This window comes from Magnolia sinica, chromosome 2 (genome assembly GCF_029962835.1).
Source record: "Magnolia sinica isolate HGM2019 chromosome 2, MsV1, whole genome shotgun sequence".
Classification (NCBI taxonomy): Eukaryota; Viridiplantae; Streptophyta; class Magnoliopsida; order Magnoliales; family Magnoliaceae; genus Magnolia; species Magnolia sinica.
In genome coordinates this window covers 50,505,710-50,520,724 of record NC_080574.1, presented here as the reverse complement: position 1 = coordinate 50,520,724, position 15,015 = coordinate 50,505,710, and the positions used below count along the sequence as shown (strand labels likewise).

The 15,015-nt window shown below is 41.9% G+C and overlaps 1 protein-coding gene across 1 annotated transcript; it reads right to left on the bottom strand.

The window, feature by feature from the left end:
• Window positions 1–213: 213 nt before the first annotated feature.
• On the bottom strand, window positions 214–2,616 carry LOC131225387 (actin-binding protein wsp1-like). The gene is made up of 4 exons (XM_058220920.1): window positions 2,607–2,616; window positions 1,761–1,968; window positions 723–955; window positions 214–305 (listed from the first exon to the last, which is right to left on the bottom strand). Exons 1-4 carry the CDS (start codon window positions 2,614–2,616, stop codon window positions 214–216), a joined length of 543 nt encoding a protein of 180 aa, XP_058076903.1.
• Between the last annotated feature and the right edge of the window lie 12,399 nt (window positions 2,617–15,015).

Below are 15,015 nucleotides of genomic sequence, written 5' to 3'. Positions count from 1 at the left end.
GTTCCCTCAACTCCAACGATGCCATCTGATAAGGGGCCTTCGAGATGGGCGCAGTACTGGGCACCAAATCAATCTGGAACTCCACCTGCCAACGTAGTGGCAAACCCGGGATCTCTTGAAACACATCCGGGTACTCACAAACAACTGGCAGCTGCCCGATACTCTCTGCCACAGAATCTTCAACGACCAAAGTCAAGAGACTAGATAACAGCTTCACTCTGAGCTCGGCAACGAACTGGAATACGACAAGCCTGGGATATGAAACGTAACTGTCCTCGCAACACAGTCTAAGATGACACCATACTCTGCAAGCCAGTCCATACCCAGAATAACATCAAATCCTGCCATCGGCATCACGAACAGGTCGATGGGAAGAATATCTCACCCACTAATGCAGAGCAAGAAGGAAAGTGACGGGTTAGCATAATAAACTTCGCTATGGGAGTCGAAACAGTGACGGAATATCGGTCGATTGACAAAACTACTTGGCTACAAAAGAATGAGAAGTGCCAGAATCAAACAAAACATGAGCAATGCAAGCAAAAAATAAGAAGAATGCCCTGAACGACTCCACCAGTCGATGACTGCGGGTCCTGGCCTGGTGCCTGCTCGCAGAATAAAAACGGTCCTGAGCTAGTACGGAGACCAAACCGAAAAACTGAGGGTCCTGAGTCTGTGCCTACTAGGTTATGATACATACTGGACCTAGGGACTGGACATACGGATATCCCCTCTACTGGTGCTGTGGCTGTTGTTGTCTCTGCTGGTACTGTCTCTGCTATTGTTGTCTCTACTGAGGAGGTCTGCCTGGCTGCCTCTGCTGCTGAGGAAGATCCCTAAGAGCGGCGGGTGGAAGTTGCGCTCTCTGCTGCTGTTGAGGAGGACGAGGAGGGGGCAACTACAGTGGCCTCTGCCACTGAATGAGGAGAGGGCACTCACGCCTCTGATGCCCGACCTGTCCACAGCCGAAGCATACACCAGAAAAGGGGTTGAAAGATGAAGTGGCTGGCGGTGTTGATGATGAGGAAGAAGCTACTATTTGAACAGCGGGCTGCCGAAACCCTAATATGCCCCTCCATCTGTGCTGATGGTGCTGCCTGGAACTGCTGGCTGGTGCCCTCCTATTCCAGTCTCCACTGGAACTCTGCTCTCTCGATCTCATAGCCCAGCCCTCCTCATAAACTAGTGCCTGATGAATGACCTGGTCGAGCGTCTCGAAGCAATGCCCTACCACACAACTACGAAGGGCAGGGCGTAAACCGGTCACAAAACAACGAGGCCTCATCTTCTCATCGCTGGTGAGATGAGAAGCAAATCTAAACAAGGCCAAGAAACGGGTCTCATACTGAGATACAGTCATATCACCATGCACTAGGGTATCAAACTTGATATCCTGCTAGATCTGAACGTGCTCAAGGAAGAACTTCTAGTCGAAACGGGTCACGAACTCCTCCCATGTCCAAACAAACTGAGGCTCGACCATTGTAGATACGGATGACCACCAATGATGGGCCTCACCCTGAATGAGATAGGTTGCAAGGGATACTATCTGGCTCGCAGGACACTGTATAGTGTCAAAAATCCACACAACCTCAGTGCGCCAAGCCTCGGCAGTAGAAGGGTCAGGGTCACCACTAAACCTCGGGGGATCATGCTACTGGAACTCTCGAGCTATCCCACTAGAACGCAGTAAGTCAAACTACCCAGAAACATCAGTGGTAGCAGGTTGATGGGTTTACAATTCGGTGGCAACAAGCTACATCAACTGTTGGAAATGCTCAGCTCCTATAGGTACTGTCGAAAAGGCAGGGGTGACACTCGCCTCAGTAACTGGAACAACAGGCCGAGGAGGGGGAATAGGTGGGGGCACTGGAGCAACTGGAGCCTTTGTAACTGGAACAGCAGGCTGAGGCAGAGGAATAGGTGGGGGACCCGGAGTAACTGGAGGAATAGGCTGGATCGGGACCTCTGGAATCAGATCCTCAATAATGGGAGCAGGATGTGCTCGAGTAGGATGGGTACCTCGGGCACCTCGTCCACGGGCACCACGACCACTGGCGCCACGTCCATGCATCATCATCTACAAAATAATGACAACACAAGGAATCAGGACAATTATAGGATCAATACAGAGCGAAGGGAAGAATCTCGAAACACTACTTGTCTTATGTTCTTGCTAGACATGCGATACTATCCTGAGTCATTCCAGAATTACTTGCTATGCTTTGATACCAACTCCTATCATGCCCCAGACTTAGTAACCGGACTCACAAGGAACTCGATGGTCGGTTCTAGCCGCAACAGCCTCTATAGTACCCCATTCTCTGCTCTTGAGGTAGGTTCCGATCCTGGGATCCTACAAGGAGGATTTTCGTAACAGTATAATCATTCCAATACGAGCATACCTAAGATCATAGCAAGTATATCTTAGAATAACAAATGACACACATCACAAAATTCACTAAGAATTTGAAAATTTACAAGTTTACATCAGGCACAAAATGACATACATCAGATAATAGGAAAAGAGAGAAATCAACAACATTGGAATCCTCAAGCTCAACTCTACTCCACACTCTGCCTCTACGACGCTTGTCTAGGATCACCTGCACGCATCAATTGTGCATAAGCTTATAGAAGCTTAGAGGATGGTGAAAGTGTGTGTCAATGGTGCACAGAAGAATAGTAAGAGGTGCAAGGAAAGAACATGCTCAATGAGAATATCACTAGCCTTACTAAGGCTTATCATGAATACCATGCAATGAGTACTGGACACCATACCAAGGCAATACATGAAGGGGCTTACATAGCCAATGCTAATATGATGCAAGTAATGTCAGTGCTCATATCCAAACCACATATCAAGTACATTTCCAATCATAAGGAAATCACCGGGGTCCAATACACTGCTAAATGATTGCCGCTCTATAGACCTCGCACAGTCAAACGAGCATAAGAGACCTCACTACCCGCATGTGGACAGTCAATCACTAATAAGGCCTGAAGGTAGCAGACTCATTTACGAGCTGGTCAGACTCAACTTAGTGCCTCCTCACACCAGGCAGGTAAGGCCACACCCTTATCTAACCGACTACACGACAGTGAAAGTCACAGCCTATCGGTATAAGGCCCTCGTGCTCTCATAGTTTCCACTCGGTCACGACGTTGGAGCAGATCCTTGGTACCATGAAAGTTTTGAAAATTTCACCCATGGGCATCCTATGCACCCGGTATGCTCAAGTAATATTTTCGGTGTCCACACATATGGCCATCCGTTAACATCCCTGTGGAGGTACGACCCTAATGAAGCAAGGGCAGTATCATCATGAAATGCGATGGCAATGCATGAGTCACACACACAAATCATGCACTAGCCACAGGCACACAATGTGCACGAGGGGAGAAACTCCATCCCTCAATGACCACCATACAATGCAATCAATTCATACAGATGATGCATATGGTTCATGAAATGTAAGTGGGCTACCTGTGGAAATTATGGAATCCTCCATCTTAAGGAGAGTCAAGGTCTAGGCACATAGATAGGTATTCTAAGAAGAAGAGAAATCCTCTAGTAGGAGCCCAATAATTTGGGATGGCCCACATGCTAAGAGAGAGCCATGGCCCTAAAGAGGGACGATCCTAGCCAACCCATGGTGGGCCTTTAACCACCTATAAAGGCCTCTATGGGCCTACCGTAGGGCCACCAATGAGGACATCCAACCTTAACTGGGTCGCAAAAAGGTAGCCCGCTACGCATATGATAAGAGATCTAAAGTTTAAGCAATGTATAGTCCAGTGGGCCATACCCCAAGCCCAAATCATAGGCCATGAAGTGGGCCCTCAAGTGAAGTTTGGGCCTAACCATAAGGATCATGGGTTCACTCATTGTGGTGAGCCCAATGGACAACCTATTTTCCTAACATATGGGAAATCCTTATATTTAACACAAGTAAGTTGGGCCTCACATCTCGGCCCAAGTATGGATTTATTATAATGGGTAAGGGCCCAACTACTTGAGTATTTGGCCCATAAGACCCATCACAATGGTGAGGTAAATATAGGACCCAAGGTTCTAACGGGCCTATCAAAAGTTCCTGCCCAACCGAGGCTATAAGGCCCATTAACTAGAAGACTAGCCCGAGAAGAATCCAATTGGAATGGGCCTTTAATCATGCACTAATTAAGCCCAAAAATAAAATTAAAATTGTAAGATAACTGACTTAAATCTTTCCCAAATTTAGTGGGCCATACTGCCCACAGACATTTATGGGGCGGCAACATTGGGCTTATTGCTGAATTTCTAGCCCACCTGCTTTCTGGGTTTGTTGGAGTCCAGCAAATAAATTGATTTATAGTATTTATTTTCTGATAACCTACACACATCACCGTGGGTCCCAAAAAATGAGAGGAGAATGCATAACACACACTAGAAGTGGGCCATGCTGGTGGAATACAGGCCCAACAACAGCCCAAGGTAGGGGCGACCCATGGTGGTTAGTCCTACCGGCCTGGGTATTTGACCCAAAACTGATCCAAATTGTAGGTCGTACCACGGTTAGTTCGAATCTCCCTTGGGTCTAAAATTTTGTAGGGTGACACGTCTAAGGGTGGGCCATAACTATAAAAAATTTTAGAATTTTCTAATATTTATAATTATTTTAATTAATTTAAATAAAAAAGTTTGTCTAGAAAATTGGACTGAGCTGGATGTCCCAACGTGGTGGGCCAGTTCGGCCCTTGCCACGGTGTGCACAGGAGTCTATTGGCCCCAAAACATGGTAGGTGGGTCCCAACATGGGTGGAACACACCTCCAAAAAATTTTAAAATTTTAGGATACTCAAAAGTGTTTTAATTAATTTGAAGAACACAATCTATCCAGGGTGAAATATTGATGGAATATAACTGTCCTGAATTTGGGTCATCCAATGGGTGGGTTCTGGGCCTCCAAAATCCCTAAAATTTGGACCCAAGGTCCCTCATCAACCTTAAAACAAGGTGGGACCCATAAATATGGCCCACCTTCTTAGAAAGTATTTTTTTTAAAACTTTATTTTTTATGGGACTATGCTGCTGGACTGCACAGCAGAAAATTCGGGCAGTCCAGTATGTTGGCCCACCCTTTTGGATGCCCAAATGGGATCCCTTGGCCCTGAAATTGTGTATGCAGGTCCTACCATGGGTGGGACACCTCCCTACAAAAATTTAGAATTTTTGAGATAGTAAAAATATTTTATTTAACTCTTGCAATTTATGGACATCAAGGTCCAGATTTTTTATTTTCCTGCTACAGCAATGTTGTTGTCCCTGACTTTTGCACCCCATTTGAGTGGGCCCAGGTCTATGTAAATTTTGAAAAATGTAAGGAAAACCTTCCTATACTAGTATACAGTAATGTGGGGTCCACAAACGTGGCCCACCATTTCAAAATCGGGCTGATATTTATGATTTTCCAGCAAACAGTGTGGCTGGACAGTTCAGAAAAATCTAGACTGTCCACCCTCCTTGGCCCACCCTTTTGGGTGATCAAACAAGGATGAATGAGGGTGAAAATTGTCATAATTCTAGGTGGGGTCGACACCTCTAGAAATAATCAAATAGTGGAGGTTAAACATCCTCCAAATCAGTCCATAGATTATGCCACAGACAATCCAAAAACATTCCAGAATTTTTCTAGACAGCAAGGTATGTCTTGAAATAACTGATCATAACCATTGATTAAAGGAGGAAATACCCATAAGATTAGTGTTGTGGTCCACCTCAGTGGGCCCCATAAACTTCCAGATAAAAACACCTTCACAAAACCCATTGCATGCATCCAAATAGGAGCAAATAGGGTGTCGACGTCCAAGGAATGGACAACCATGGGAGTCCAACTTGCTTGGATGGTCTGGATATTCTAGGGCCCCTAAGTGGGCCACACACATCAGAAATGAAGGATAGATTAAGGGAAAAAAATCCAGCCACAAGGGAGGGTCTCCATCACTATTGATGCCTTCCATTCATCATAATAAATACATGTCATGCATTAAATCACATGCAAATTAGATCTAGCTCCATGCAGGTACTAGGAATTAATCATATGGTGGGAGTGCCTTATGCCACCAAAATCTATGGTCTAGATGATCCCTACATGACATGCATCAAAAGAAATTGCCATGATGCGGTCTATGGAGAATGACTCCATCCATGGATCATGTATGTAAGAAAATAAGTCATTGGCCTCAATCATGGAGACATGGGGGACCTCTATCATCACTTGATGGGTCCCACAAGTCTCTAAAGATGAGATGAAGGAAGATTTAAGAGCATCCACCTTTCTTGGATCTTCAAAGTTCTTGATGCATTGAAATCCTTAGGCATCAAGGACCATGGATGAAGGGTTAAGATGGAAAGTAGAGGGTTAGATGAGGAGGGAGATGGAAGAAATGTGGCTGAAATTTTTAGCAAGGCAGGATGTTTAGGTGATCTTGTAAGGAGGAGAAGAGAAATGAAGGAAGAGAGAGAGAGAGAGATATGGAATAGTTGTAGAGGTGGAATGATTAGTTTTAAAAAAAAGATGAGTTTTTGAAAAGAGAAAATAATCATTGCTCATGGGATAGGGTGGCTCATCATTGCTTAGAGAAGCTAATCCCATCATGGTTTCCTTAAGAAAAGAAGCCATCATTGCTAGGGTAAAGGTGGCTTACATGGGGAATTGTGCACATGTGGAAACATGTAAGTCAGGTGGGCCACACCAAAAATGCAACCAACAGCCCAAATAATGCGCGGCCTATAACTTTTGATGGACACGTCAGATTTACGCACGAGACATGGTGTTGGAACCGTGGTGACGATGCGGTCATAATGGCATAGGTCTTGGGTCAATCTAAGTCGGGTCTATGTGACTGAACTCAAGGATGACTGCAAACACTATCCGAAGGTCGCGAGTCACTACAATTTGACTGGTAGGATCATGAGACCAAAATGAATGAAATGCATACTCACACATACACATACACACATGTGAACTTGGTTCGGGTCTCACAATCAGCACCCTCACCATCTCCCTCTCCCTCTCTCGAGCTCCCGCGCCCTCACACCTCCTTCAACAGCACCGGATCTTCAATAGTGCTGTCTCCACTGGTTCTCCATCACCCTCACTCCCCCTAACATTAAGGCTTCTTCCTCTTCAAAGGTTCCCTCTCCCTTACATTTCTAGGTTTTGTTGATTTCCTTGTTACTGTGACTTGAATCTGAGATTAAATAAATAAATATATATATATATATATTAATTATTATGTAAAAGATTTGTATAAGCAATGAATGCATGTTTGGATTTGTCAGATCCATAGGACCATATCTCATTTTAAGTGATGCAATTGATAGGCAGTCAGATCTTGGTATAGGCCAAGCTTCAAATAGGCACTGAGCAACAAAATGGTTGGCCCATTATTTGAGCGGTCCAGATCAACATGGCACTACTGCATAAAAGAATGTGGTGATCACGCCCTGTAACACATGGATTAGTGTCATCATAGGTCACCTTCAATTGAAATCACATCTTGTGTTTGTGGCGATTTTGGCAATGTTTGATGATTCTCATTACATATATTGATTAAATGCAATTTATTTTTCTCTTTTGATGATTCTCATTGCATATATTGATTAAATGAAATTATTTTTCTCATTTTCTTCATTAAGATTTTCTAACTTTATATTAATTTCATGAATTTTGGAATGTTTGAGCTCCTGAAGCCCCATCTAGTTATGTTATTTTCCACGGATGTAAACCTTAGCTATATTTACTATGGTTTTAATCCGTAGCTAAAAGCTTGCTACACCAGTAATAATGATGGTGTAAGGAGCTCCACAGGGCCTAAAACAATATAGGTGTTCTATCTAAGCCGTCCATCTATTTTGAAATTTTATTATAGGTCATGAAACTAAAAATCAGCTAGATCGAAGGCTAAAGTGGACCACACAATAGCAAACATGAAGATTAAACCACATGCGCTTCCTATGGTGTGGTCCACTTGGGCCTTCAATATAGTTTATTTTTGGGATCATGTACTAAAATTATTTAGTAAAATTAATGGATGGAATGGATAAATCAAATACATCAAGGTGGGCCCCACGGAACCCTAAGAGGACCGTCCATGGGTCCCTCTCACAGTTCGAGGACCAAAAATGGGCACGCGCTCAAAATAGAGCCGTGCCCAAAAACCCTCATCTCTCTCTCTCTCTCTCTCTCACTTCGTTCCCTAACCCCTTCTCTCATCTTCCTCCCTCTCTCTCCCCGTTCCCCAATCCTCTCTCTTGATCTCTGCTCCATCTTTCTCAATCTCCTCCCTCTCTCTCCAATGCATCTCCGTTGTCTCTTCTATCTCCCTCACATCATCGCCATGACTCCAGCGCCGTAACCCCTCTCTCTTTCCTTCCTTCCCTCTCTCTCTCTCTCTCTCTCTCTCTCTCTCTCTGGCTACCTTTCTCTTTAAGATGTTGGAAATGGTAGGGTTTCTGTGAGCTCTTAAATATGTAAGCTTTTATTATTATTTTATTTTATCAAGTCCCATTTGTTTGCTGATCTTTCTCGTGCGTGTGTGTAGTTGTCCTTCTCTATTAAGATGTTGGAAATGATAGGGTTTCTTTGAGATCTTAATATGTAGGATTTATTATTATTATTATTATTATTTCATGATTTGTGTCTTTATAATGACAGAATCTTATTTCTTACAAGAAGTGGTTTTCACAAACTGGGCTGCGGAGTGGTTTTTCTGGCATTTTTATTCTTCAATCAGTCATTTTAGTGACTTCCTGTAAGCCAAATCCAGATTTCTAATTTCTATATTTTATATTTCTGAATTGGGTTTTGTAGGGAAACTTCTGCATGATTCATAACCCGAATTTGATGTCTAACCGATTGGAACCTGGTTTTTCTATCCTAAATTGGGAATTTGATTTAGTGAAGTTGTAATCCAAACCGGGTTCTGTCATTTCCATCATTTCTAGTCGTGAATTGGGTCTGGAAGGGATTTATTTCACCAATTATTGAAACCCAAACAATACTTCTTGCTGGAAATGATTTTGCTTGAATTTTACGTGGATTTTCTATTCCTAAATTGGAATCCTGAATTGGGGATTGGACTGTGGAGTGATCCTTTGGAGTAAATAATCTGGACTACGGAGTGATCCTTTTGAGTGAATAATCTGGATTGCGGAGTGATCCTTTTGAGTGAAAATCACAATCCAAACCAGGTTTCGTGATGTATGTCTTTTCGAATTGGGTTTTTGATGGCTTCTTTTGATTAATAATACAAATCAGAATAATGTTTCTTACTGCAAGTAGTTTCAGTGAATCTGATTGCAGTGTTTTTCTGGCATTTCTACTCTTAATTTAGTGCCTTTTCAATGATTCATTATAGATTTCTAATATATATATATATATATATATCTGAATTGGGTTTTAGAGGGAATTGGCATCATTCACCTTAACCCAAGCTGAATTCTTAATAGAAAGTATTCTTGAATCATAGTCGTGAACTGGATTTTGTGATTTGTATTGTTTCTAGCCCTGAATTGGCTTTGAATATGATTTTATTATTATTATTATTAGTATTATTATAAATTTCCCAAGTCCTGTTTTTTTAGTCGGAAACATAAATCAAGGCTTGTTTTGTGTAGTTGTTTATCTCACCTATGTTTCTTTATTATGTGGCATTTGCACAAGTTATTATGAGGCAATCTTTTTTTCCTTTTTTCTTTTTTATGTTTTTCTCTCTTTGTACTTGCTTACTAAATCCAATTAAATTTTCTTGTTTCTACGGAGTGATCCTTTTGAGAAATGTTTCCAGCTATTACACAAGATAATGGAAGGAGTGTTACTGCATCCATGCAGGTATTATTGTTTGAATGATCTTATTGTTCACCTATGGTTGCAATAATTTAGAAACTTGAAATTTTGTTTGTTTTATGACATCTTTGTTTTAGATTTCTGAATTTGTTTCCACAAAAGTAGATTTTGGATCTGAACTAGCTATGAGTACTAGAATAGAGCTTGAGCCAGGTGATAAGATTAAAGTGCTTAGTCACTCAATCGGTTGTTGTCAATTATTTGTATTAATGTAATGATTAAATGTTTTATATTCGTAATGATTGTTTTATTGGTGATAATAAGAAGCTCTTCTGCTTGACTTATTAGTTACTTGGTGGCAACAACTTGGGATTAATTGCTTACAGCTCCTACGGATTGTCATAGGCATACTAAGCCAGAGATGCTCTTCGTTAGTTTGCGAACATAGCTGGAGTTCATTTGAATTTCATTTCTCATGCATACAGGTTTGCCAACCTTGTAAATTGAAAAGCTAGTGCAAATTTGCAAACCAGAGAGTAAATAAAAGGTGAAACTTGGATTTAAAAGATGCATTGATGATTCTTATATTATTTAATTTTCTCATGATGATTGTTTTACAAAAGACTAATGTACTAGGACAGTAAAAGGGATGAAGAGATTGGGTGTGCACATGGTGAGCAACGTCTAAAATGCATCCATAATATCAAGTTAGCGTATTGTATTGTTTAATGGGCTGATATGATGCTCAAGAGCGATATTTTACATCCTAGTGTGGTTGTAATTTTTTAAATGGATTCTTGGTGGGAGTTTGAGTGTTACATCACCTAAAAGGCATTCTCAATGTATTGTATTTGCGAATGTGAATGAAAACAAACAACTTATAATATATATATATATATATATGTTATCAATGGAGGATACCTTGATTAGGGGGACATGAAATTCTTGTAGCTTATGGTATGGTGCCCCAATATTGGTTGTATGTTAATAGTATGTAGTAGATAATACTAGGTTCAATATTTCTTGTATGCGGCTAAAATTTTTATCTTAACTACTTATAACCTATAACCTAAACCTAAACCTAAAATCTAAATGTATTCTCAAAAGTCAAATCCCTAAACCTAAACCTACACCTAATCCTAATCTCAACTCCCTAACCTAAACCTAAACCTAAACTTGAAAACCCAAACCTAAACCCGATCTCGAACCCGAACCCAATTTCCTAAACCTAAACTTATAACCTTAACCTAAACCTATTCTCAAATCCCAAAACCTATAACCTAAACCTAAACCTAAACCTTAATATATAACTTAAACCTATAACCCAAACTCAATTCCCTAAACCCTAACCTATAACCTAACCTAAACCTGAACTTATAACCTACACTTATAACCTAAAGCTAAACCTATGACCTAAACCTATAACCTTAACCTAAACATAAAACCTAAACCTATAACCTTAACTTAAACCTAAACCTATACTTATAACCGAGACCTATTCTCAAATCCTAAAACCTATAACCTAAACCTAAACCTTAACCTAAACCTAAACCTATAACCTAACCCTATAACCTATAACTTAAACCTAAAACCTAAAACTAAACCTACACTTATAACCTATAACCTATAACCTAAACCTAAAACCTAAACCTAAACCTACACTTATAACCTATAACCTAAACCTAAACCTAAAACCCAAACATAAACCCAATCTCGAACCCGAACCCGATTTCCTAAACCTAAATCTTAACGTATTCTCAAATCCCTAAACCTAACACCTGATCCTAATCTCAACTCCCTAACCTAAACTTAAACCTAAACTTGAAAACCCAAACCTAAACTCGATCCCGAACCCAAACCCGATTTCCTAAACCTAAACTTATAACCTTAACTTAAACCTATTCTCAAATCCCAAAACCTATAACCTAAACCTAAACCTATAACCTTAACCTAAACTTAAACCTTAACCTATAACCTAAACCTTAACCTATAACCTAAACCTTAACCTATAACCTTAACTTATAACCTAAACCTATAACCTAAACTCAATTCCCTAAACCTTAGCCTATAACCTAATCTAAAGCTAAACCTATAACCCGAACCTGATTTCCTAAACCTAAACCTTAGCGTATTCTCAAATCCTTAAACCTAAATGTACACCTAATCCTAATCTCAACTCCCTAACATAAACCTAAACATAAAGTTGAAAACCCAAACCTAAACCCAATCCCGAACCTGTAAGACCCGTATCCTAGCCCTTACTGTTCCGTAGGGTTCCGTGGTCATCCCGGTCAAATTTTGATGACCTGCGATCGGTTATCGGTGTTTGCATGCGACCGTGAGATGTGTCTTGTATATCTGTGTCAACTTGACAAGAGACTTATATCTTAGCAACTGCACCGTCGCTACGGTTCCAACGCCGTGACTCGCGCACCAATCCGATACCCAGGCCAAAAGATGTAAGCCCACGTTTATTTCGAGAAAAATGCCACGTGTTGCGAATTTTGAGGGAATCTCTAAAATGTGTCTCATCAATCAATCAACCACTCAAGTCAAGTACAACCCATACCATAAGTACAACAACCTAGCCCTCCTTTTTCCATAAGTCAACTTTCTCTCTCCCCTCACCATCCCTCTTTTACAAAAATCAAACTCACCCATACCTTTCCTTACAACCACCACATCATTCCATCCCTTTTATTATTCTCCTTCTCTCATTCTCTCTCTTAACTCCCAAACAACCCAAAACTTCACACATCCAAGCTCCTCTCTCCCAAGCCAAGTTTGGCCCACCCTCTCATCTCTCATCTCATCAAGACTCCATCATCTACCGTTAAACGTTGAGCATAGGTGCATATAAGACTAAGGGACTAAGGAGAAGGCTTAGAGGTGGGTGATCCACCGTTGATTCTTATTTTAGGGCCCACTTGTTCGAGGGACCCATTTTGACGTATGTGATTTAACCAAGAGGGGCCCATAGTGGCGGGGACCCTCTATCTCACCGTATCTCTCTCTATCTCTCTCTCTCCTTTTCCTCTCCCTACAATGTAGTGGGCCCCACTGAATTGTGTTAAATCTACTCCATCCATCAGACGGTGTGGCCCACCGCATTTCAGGAGAGATCCACCATCTATATAGTACATATAATATATTATATTTATATTTTGATAATATCATATTAATATATATATATATATATATGCATGGTGGGCCTCGTGCATGTGGGACCCACCATGGTGACTGTGTTATTCCGCACCATCTAGCTTTTCTGGATGCTGGACGTGCAGCCGTGGGCGTGGGTGTGGCTAACAGTAAAGTGCAAACTGACATGGGTGTGTACTAACTAGCTATACTTGGGGTGGGCTGCTCTTGTAGGCCCCACCTCGATGTATGTATATAATCCACGTCGTCTATTCCATTTCTCAGCCTATTTTAGGCATTGAGCTGAAAAATGAGGCCAATCTAATAATCAAGCTGGCCATACCATAGGAAATAGTAGTGTTTACCGTTAAAACCCGCCTTGATGTTTTTATTTTCCAAAACATGCTGCATATTGGGCTTGATGGGTTTGTCCCGAGCCATGAAATGCAATGGTTGGAGTGGATCCACATGATGTGGGCCCTACCACGGAAAAACCAAGGAAAAATGGTTTTTTTTAAAAAATAATAAATATATATATAAGCAGCGGCGCCTGCTGTTGCTGACCATGCAGCGCATGTGGCTACTGCTGCGGACGGACTGGCAGGGACCCACAATCCCAGCCATGGGCCCCACCATGATGTGTGTGGTACATCCACTCTGTGCATTTGATAGGTCCCTTTTGGGACAGTGGGCCCCCCAAAAATTAGCCTCATGAGAATCTTAGGTGGCCCACATCACAGGAAACAGTTGGATGGAACGTCTACCACTAAAACCCTTTTGGGGTTAGAAGTTTTGGATTATATATGAAATTTGTTTTTACTCTTCGCCCAGGTCTGTGTGACCTCATCAATAGGCTAGGTGGAAAACAAACATCGCGATGGACCCCAGGTCCACGTGACCTTATCAGCAGGCTGGGTGGAAAACAAACATCATGGTGGGCCCCAGGTCCACGTGACCTTATCAGTAGGTTGGGTGGAAAATAAACATTACGGTGGGCCCCAGGTCCACGTGACCTTACCAGCAGTTTAGGTGAAAAATAAACATTTCAGTGGGCCCCTTGTCTATGTGACCTTGTCAACAGGCTGGGTGGAAAATAAACATTATGGTGGGCCCCACATGGAACCCACTGACGTATGTATTGTAATCCACACCTTCCATTAGTGTGGACCCCACCATGAGGTATGTACTTCATCTATGCCGTCCACCCCTATGGGACCCACCATGATGCATGTGTTGCATCCAAACTGTCCAACCATTTTTTTAAAGATAAATTTAAGGCTTGAGGTAAAAAATAAGACAAATCTAATTATCATGTGGACCACACTGCACGGTGAGGATTAAACGGCTACCATTGAAATCCTTTGGGACCTTATGACCAGATTGGATGGGAAAAAAAGGTTATGGCGGGCCTTGGGAATTTTAATGGTGGAAATCGTTCTCACCACTTATATTTGGGTGTGGCCCATTTGATATACATGGGGCCCATTGGTGTAGCCCATTTAATGTATTTGTGGCCCATTGTTGAGGCCCACTTTGATACATATGAGGCCCATGTGATTATGCCCACCTTGATATATACATGAGGCCCATGTGATTATGCCCACCTTGATATATACATGAGGCCCATGTGATTACGCCCACCTTGATATATACATGAGGCCCATATAGTGCGGCCCATTTGATATATATGAGATCCATATGTCATGACCCATTGTGATGTATTCGAGACCCAGGGGCAAGGCCTGACATGATGTGGTTATGGCCCATATGATGTATATTCGTACCATCCATCCCCAATAAATGGGACCCACCTTAGTGTATATATTCTATATCCACCGTCCATCTAGTTTGTCGGACGGTGGAGTCCACTTTGATGTATGTGTCTTATACTATCCATCCATCTACCCCAGGATGGTGATAACCTACCTCATGTATATTCCCGCCGCCCATCTATTTTTCTAGGGTGGGGTCCAACTTAATGTATGTATTGTATTCCAACACCGTCAATCTGGACGTGCCGTGGGGTCAACTACGATGTATG

Excerpts from the sequence above, each read along its gene's own strand:
- LOC131225387 (XM_058220920.1), bottom strand. Across the intron at positions 956-1,760 it reads GAGCATTTCCAACAGTTGAT|GTCGGGCATCAGAGGCGTGA; the intron begins GTAGCTTGTTGC and ends GGCTGTGGACAG. Across the intron at positions 306-722 it reads CACCAGTAGAGGGGATATCC|AGTATGGTGTCATCTTAGAC; the intron begins GTATGTCCAGTC and ends ACTGGCTTGCAG.